This window comes from Hipposideros armiger, unplaced genomic scaffold (assembly GCF_001890085.2).
Source record: "Hipposideros armiger isolate ML-2016 unplaced genomic scaffold, ASM189008v1 scaffold_135, whole genome shotgun sequence".
NCBI lineage: Eukaryota > Metazoa > Chordata > Mammalia > Chiroptera > Hipposideridae > Hipposideros > Hipposideros armiger.
Genome location: NW_017731485.1, coordinates 1,826,420 through 1,833,352, shown reverse-complemented (window position 1 = coordinate 1,833,352; position 6,933 = coordinate 1,826,420). Strand labels below are relative to the sequence as shown.

At 55.7% G+C, this 6,933-nt stretch overlaps 2 protein-coding genes across 2 annotated transcripts in view; both read right to left on the bottom strand.

The window, feature by feature from the left end:
- COG7 (component of oligomeric golgi complex 7) overlaps positions 1 to 5,858 on the bottom strand; it is a 67,870-nt gene extending 62,012 nt beyond the window's left edge. Inside the window, exons 1-4 of the mRNA XM_019649813.1 lie at positions 5,007 to 5,858; positions 4,638 to 4,754; positions 2,181 to 2,316; positions 1,763 to 2,050 (exon numbers count right to left, since the gene is read on the bottom strand). Of these exons, the coding sequence (XP_019505358.1) occupies positions 1,763 to 2,050; positions 2,181 to 2,316; positions 4,638 to 4,754; positions 5,007 to 5,168 (703 nt within the window). The 5' untranslated portion in view covers positions 5,169 to 5,858. The remainder of the gene's footprint in view (positions 1 to 1,762; positions 2,051 to 2,180; positions 2,317 to 4,637; positions 4,755 to 5,006) is intronic.
- Positions 714 to 6,933, bottom strand: part of LOC109386591 (uncharacterized) — a 9,437-nt gene continuing 3,217 nt past the window's right edge. The window contains exon 2 of the mRNA XM_019649920.1: positions 714 to 2,244. Coding sequence (XP_019505465.1) covers positions 1,539 to 2,216 — 678 coding nt within the window. The 5' untranslated portion in view covers positions 2,217 to 2,244 and the 3' untranslated portion in view covers positions 714 to 1,538. The remainder of the gene's footprint in view (positions 2,245 to 6,933) is intronic.

Sequence of the window (6,933 nt, the reverse complement as noted above, 5' to 3'; positions counted from 1 at the left end):
TTCACAGTCTGATCCCAGTCCACTTCTGCCTTACGTCCAGCAGAAGTCCCCCGCCTCATGAGAGCGTGCTCCTCTGGGTAATAATACTACTGAGTGACACCCGTGGACGTTATGGACAAAGCTCTACTGGGACTTCTCACCTGTCTTCGGACTGGCCAGGCCTCTCCATGGCCACGTGCCTCTGCGTGTTACCTCTCCTTTTAACACCAGAGAGGGAGCAAAGTACACTGGATAGGAGCCTGGGCTCTACAACCAAATGTTAGGGTTCAAATCCAGCCTCCCCCATTCATCAGCAACATGACACTGGCCAACTTACTTCTCTCGGCCACGGTGTCTATGAGTATAACGTGGGAATAATAACTGCGCCTTCTTCTAAGGACTACCATCAGGCTTAAATCAGATAATCACGCCACTAAGGGGGCACGAGTAACATTGTGGCCAGGACTTTTCTTCATTGAGCAAGACATGTCCTTCCCTACAGGACATTAAGCACCACTGGGTACTTCCACGAAATGTCAATCATTGAGGGCGACCGGTTAGCTCAGTTGGTTAGAACATGGTGCTGATCACACCAAGGTTGCCGGTTCGATCCCCACATGGGCCACTGTGAGCTGCGCCCTCCTTAAAAGAGTCAACTATGCCCTTGTAGCATGAAAGCAATGTGCAACCAATGACCATGGCGGTTCCCCAATAAAACTTAAAAAAAAAAAAAAGTCACGATCATTGTGACAGTCCTCACCATTTCCACAACTAAAGAAATTCCCACCGATTTCCAAACAGTCCAGGGAGAAGGGCAGGCATCACCACCCGCTGGTTGGGAACCACTTGGTGAAACACACACACAGCACTTAACACAGTGCCTGACATACCCAGGACTCACGGATGTGCTATTATGCGACTGATGTCCTCCCCTCTCTTTGCCCTGTGAAGTCCCGGGTCAAGGTCTAACGCAGAGGAAGCCATTTAAGACCCTCCCAGGCAGGCGGCACCTGCGCCGTTTCCAGCTTTCCCAGCTCCAGCTCTCATCTCAGTGAAGCCCCGCCTCCCTGTCACCGAGCGGTCAGCACAGCGTCCCCGCAGGGCCGCCAGCTCCTGCAAGGGGCGCTTTTCATCCCCGGGGCCCATTTCCGGACACATGCAGAGCAGATGCTCAATAACTAGCACAAGATGCAAAGTCCCCATGAAGAATCTGCAGCGAAACAAGCGGCCCTCTCCCCGCCTTTTCTTACGAGGTCCATTCCCGGGACGCTCGGCTTCCGGTGGGCGGCGTGGGGACCCGCCTTTCCCGCGGAGCCCGGCAGCGGGGCTGGCAAGCGGTATGGACCGAATAATAAAACACACAGAGCGCAAACGTCGAGCCGAGGGGCTGGTGAAACGGCGGCTGGCTTGTATTATCTTTTATAATTGACTCTCCTTCAAAGATGGTTCCAGCCCCCGCCCCGGCCGGCGCGCCTTCCTCGCTGCCGTGAAGATGCGCGGAAGCAACGCTCCCCAGACTTAGGTCATCCCCGCAGCCCGTCCAGGGGCGTCTGCCCAACCTAAGGACCGTTCGACTCTTCCTGAATATTCTCAAAATGCACTCTTTTCACTTCAGTTTCAAAAGGAAATTTGACAGCCCCGCCCGTGATGGGAAACCCGGATCCACACTCAGCAAGCGCCGGAGACCAAGGGCCGCCGGCGGAGCCCCCCCGGTCCTGGGCGCGCGCAGGGCTCGCCTCCCGCCGCGGGAAGCGCCGCGACCACCGCCCCGCCACGGACCCACGGGGCCCGGCCCCGGCCCGCAGCTCCGCCGGCGGCCGCTCACCCTCCACGGCGTGGTTCACCTCCTGGATGAACAGCTGCAGCTTCATCACCAGCGTGGCCGCGTGGCCGTCCGCCTTGCCCGCCGCCGCCTCCTTGGGGCCGGCCCTGAAGGCCGCGTTGACCCACTCCTTCACGTCGAAGTCTTCCGCCAGGAACTTGGAGAAGTCCATGGCCGCGCCGCCTCGAGCCCGGCGTCCGGGCCTTACGAGCGGGCTCCGGGCGGCCCTGCGAGAGTCCCGAGGCCGGCCTGGGAGGCAACGCGCCGGGAGACCCAACACCGCAACTCGCCCCTCAGAGACCGGTCCGCTAGCTGTGGTGCGTGCCGGAAATGGCCCTCGCCGCGCGCCGTACTGCTTCCGGAAGTGAGTGGCCATCACCATGGCGACAGCCGAAGCTCCGGGGGCGGGGCGCATGGGGGAAGCGCCGTTTTACCAACTCCTGNCACAGCTTCCTGCACATGAGGGCCGAGCTCACACCCCCTCGACCCGAAATGCTCGGGCCTCTGCTGCGCACCTGCAACGACCCCGCTTCCTCAGGGGCTCTGGTCCAGGGGCTCCCTGCCCACTCTTTCCCGATGTCCCCCAGGCTCTCAGCCTTCTACTCCCATTAGCCTCACGCCTCTCTGTGACATCTGTCACATGTCATCTCATTTCTCACCCGCCAGACGGGGAGGACGAAGCAGTGTCCTTCACCTGAGTTCCTGGCACCTGGCTCGGCGCCTGGCACAGGGCAGGGGCTCCCAGTCACTGTGTGAGTGGCAGGCGAGCCTGGGCTGGGTGAGCGGGAGGCTGAACGCCCAGCAAGCTCCCGCCTCTGCCCCCCGGGACATCAGCCTCCTCTGCAGGGCTAACCGCAGGCAGCTGGGGAAACCGGCCCCAGCAGAAGAAAACCAGACACGTGGGGATGTTTTACGTACTAGAGATCCCAGTTTAAAACGTCCAAGAATGTGCTCCACAATAAACACCAAGTCTAACATAAAGAAATGCCAAATAAACACAGTCCAAGCCCACAGAACTAATGCGTCTTTCCCTGCATCCATCAGGTGATCTATTCACGAGTCTGATTCCCCATGATGTGCAGTTCCCGGTACTGTGAACTCAACCGTGGAAATGAACCCTGGATTTTGCCTCATCAGAAACATTTCCTCCTCACTGCAGTGGGCTCTAAGCTAGGTCTTGGGACAGGCCGATGATTAAACACAGTCCCTATCGGCAAGAAGCTCAGCGATTAATGCGGGGGACGGGGGGACCCCACACGTGCCAATGTGAGAATAATGTTACAATTCCATCTGTTTCCTTAACTCATTTCCTTGTCACGAGTTGTCACCCACTCCTCACTCACGGAAACCTGTACATTTACGTTGGATCTCCCGAACCTCACTGCTCCATTGAACTGCCCTACTAATGCCTGACCCTGGTGAGAATGCCACTGTCCCAAGAAGTGGGCACCAGGAAATGCACAGGGCCTGTGGCAGTCCCCACGCAGCTCACCCACCTCGCCCCGTGTCAGAGAAATCCCAGGTGATACCCCACTCAGCCCTGCCTGACTTGGCCCGTAAACCACAAAATGACCCCCTTCGGCAAGGACGTGACTTTAGAGCCAAGGGGCCAGTGTCACTCTCGTCACTGAAGGAACCTGGAGCATTTCTGGCTACAGCCTGTGCCACCCGGGGCAGGTCCTTGTGAGCCCGGGCTCTGCAGGGGAGACAGATGGGGAGCCGAGATGAGCTTTGCGGGGNAGAAAAATATCTAATAGACATAAAAAACCTATTATTTTGTTTTCTTCCGCGTATTTTTCTGAATTTTCCAAATCTCCTAAGACACACTTAAATTATATTTATAATAATTAGAGAAGTAAATGGTAACTTTTTAAAAGAATTAGATGTAAGGACTAACTGTATTTCATGTCAGCATTCACCGTGATGAAGGTGAATCAGACAAAGATGAGGGAGGTCACACAGCAGCCCAGGGGTCACCGTGCATGGGGACAGGAAGAGTACAATACAGTTTAGGACACAGCCACACAGATGAGGAAACAATTCTGCTCCCTTACAGAAGCGAGGAGCCAGCAGGGAGAGCTACGAAAGGAGGTGACACTTCAGCTGGACCTTGAGGGGTGAGTGGAGGCCTGCTGTGTGTTGACGGGAAGGAGAGGAGGGCAGTTCAGGCAGAGAGCAGAGGCGTGACTGGGACAGAGTGTGACACTTGGAAAGCAGAGTGCCGGGAAAGCGGAAAAGGCAGGAAAAGCCTCTGTGAAGGACAGGCTAGGCCTCGTGAGTGGGCTCAGAATGCATCGGGAAGAAAATGGAGAATCGTTCAAGGCTAACATGGGAGGGCAGCTGAGGGGCAGGAAAATGGCATGGGCCGATCTGTGCTTTAGATCCCCCTGGTCCCATGCAGAGGATAAGTGGGGGTGTGGGAGGGACTTGGCCAGGAGGAGGCCCCGGCGCTGTCCATGCTCTAGGAGTAGAAGTAAGGGCTGCTGAGGCTCTGGCCTAGATGGAAAATGGTGCCAGTAACCAAGCATCAGGAGGCTGGCTACGCCCCCTGCAGCCCAGGAGGGCTTAGACAGCTGACCCCCGCCCACATCTATGCCGTTTGTTTTCTCGGCCTCCTCGGGGCTGCAGGGAGTACAAACTGAAGAGGGTGGAAACTCTCGGCGCGCCTTAGCACTCCCGCCTGTGTCACCTTAGCACTCCCGCCTGTGTCTGAGAGTTTCTGGACACGGCTATTTCCTGCCCCTCTGGTCCCGAGTGAGCAGCTGTCTCATTAGTGTCCCCAAACCTCAAGTTCCCGCCTGAACACGTCACACCACCCCCTGAACAAGGAACCCACCTGAGTCTTAAAGGTCTCGCCGATGTCTGCACTCAGCGTGCTCCACTTGTCCGCCTCCTGCAGAGACTCGGCAGCGAGCTGCATCCTGGACTTGGCCTGGTCGATTCCCACCAACACCTAGATGGGAAGGCGGGTCGGAGTGGGGGAGGAGGCCTTCCCTTTCTCTGCCTCCACCAGTGACGTGAAACCAAGCATCCCGGCATGCTCCTGGCTCAGGGAGCTCCTGGGCCCCTCCCGCACCCGTCACACAGCCGAGAGCCCAGAGAGGAGCTGGCAGTGTCCGCCGGGAGGGTGAGGGAGGGTGGCCTCCCTCCAAGAGTGAACATCTTCCAAAACCAAGAGCCAGCACCGGGGCAGGAGCCAAAATACCTGCATGGACTGAGACGTGTCCTCTTCGAATTTCTTAATGTCCTCCTTGACCAGAATCATTTGTTCTTTCAGAAAAGACGCCTCCTGTTTCAGGGCTTCCACGTCGCGCAGCACTTTGGGCATATTCTGCAGGGCCTGGAGGCTCGTTTCTGCAGCAAGCATGCAGGGGCAGACATGCACAGCGCGGTGACAATCAGACCAGTCACAGGGGAATGGGACACGCCAATCAGGCAACAGGAAGGAACTTTCTACCAACCACCCCTCTTTCCCAGCCTGTGAAAAATGGGGGCTTTGGCGGTGGAGGGGAGCTGGCCTCTGCCAGGACCATGGCCTCCCCAGACTGATGGGTGAGGCCGTATGACTGAACAGTGAACAAACTATCAACCAGACCCAACATCAGCCGTTTTCCAGCACTGAGTTCAAGTTCAGCTCCCTTTCAAGGACAGAGCATGAAGGACTGACACACTGGGTGACTGCCAGCTGCACACCGATATCACATCATCACTGTCCACGGCCATCACAGGCAGCGCCCCTTACAGGTAAGAACACTGCAGCTCGTGATTTCAGAGCTGAGGTAAAGCCGTACACGTGCCTGGACCCAGCACCTGCTTTCCACCGTCTTTTCAAACGATGGTCCACAGACCACCGCATCGGCTGGAGTGCCGTTAAAACGCAGGCCCCCAGGCCAACGTCCAGAGATTCCCGGTGACGTTCTAAGCCTGGCCAGAGGTCTGAGTGATACTAGCTGCCTATATTTGCGAAAACCCATCTAACTCATCAGATGAGCTCCATGCATTTCACCATGTTAATTTTATCCAATTAAAAAAAGAAAAGAGCTGAAAACAAATACTGAATTCTAATTATACTGTTTAGGGCTCGAACTGAAACGTTTAGGGGTGAAGTGTGCTGATGTATGCAACTTATTTTAAAATGTACATCAAGAAGTAAGGTAGACCGGGCCGGCCGAATGGTTCAGTTGGTTAAGAGCTCGCTCAAGAGTTTGAGGTCTGAGCAACAGCGGTTCGAGGCCAGCCCGAGCTGAGCAGCCGCTAAGCTGCCAATAGGTAGCAGGATGGCTCAGCTAAAAAAAAAAAAAAAGAAGTAAGGTAGACCAAGGAATAAACACACGGACAGATGTGTGATCAACAAGCATAGCAAAATGTGAACTAGCATCTAGGCAGCGGGTAAATGGACGTCCGCCACAATTCTCTCGATGTTACTGTACGTTTGGTAGCTCTACCCACAGCTGCTTAGCTCAAGAATTGGCCCTCATCTGGATTTTCTCCCCTCCTCAGCCCTCACTGCAACCCATCAGCAAATTCTCCCCATTCTTCCTCCTAAAAACATCTTAAATCCACCCATTTCTCACCACCTCCACTGCCATAACCCCAGCTGAAACGACACTCCTCTCTTCCAACTACAGCAATAGCAATAACCTCCAGGATGGGGGAATGGGTCAAACCATGTCGCTGCCCCTGCCTTCCCATCACACTCATTTTCAATAAAATCCAAACTCTTCACAGTGACGTTAAAACCCCAGAACTATCTGGCCCCTGCCGACCTCTCCAACCTCTCCTGGGTTTTGTCCATCAGTGTCTCTGGACCCTGGAAAAGAGTTTGTGCCCAACAAATATATGCTGGCTGGATGAACGAACCCATCGATCCCCAGTCGGGGCCCTCACCATCTGCTGCTTGGGCCTCTGCAGTCCCTTCTCTCCCCTGCAGACCTGGGCCCTCGTCTCAGCTTCATAAACCTAAAGCTTTAAAACTCCAAGGGCTTCTCACTGCCCACGGGATGAAGCCCAAACCCCTCAGGATGGCCAAAAAGGCCTTTCACAGTCTGATCCCAGTCCACTTCTGCCTTACGTCCAGCAGAAGTCCCCCGCCTCATGAGAGCGTGCTCCTCTGGGTAATAATACTACTGAGT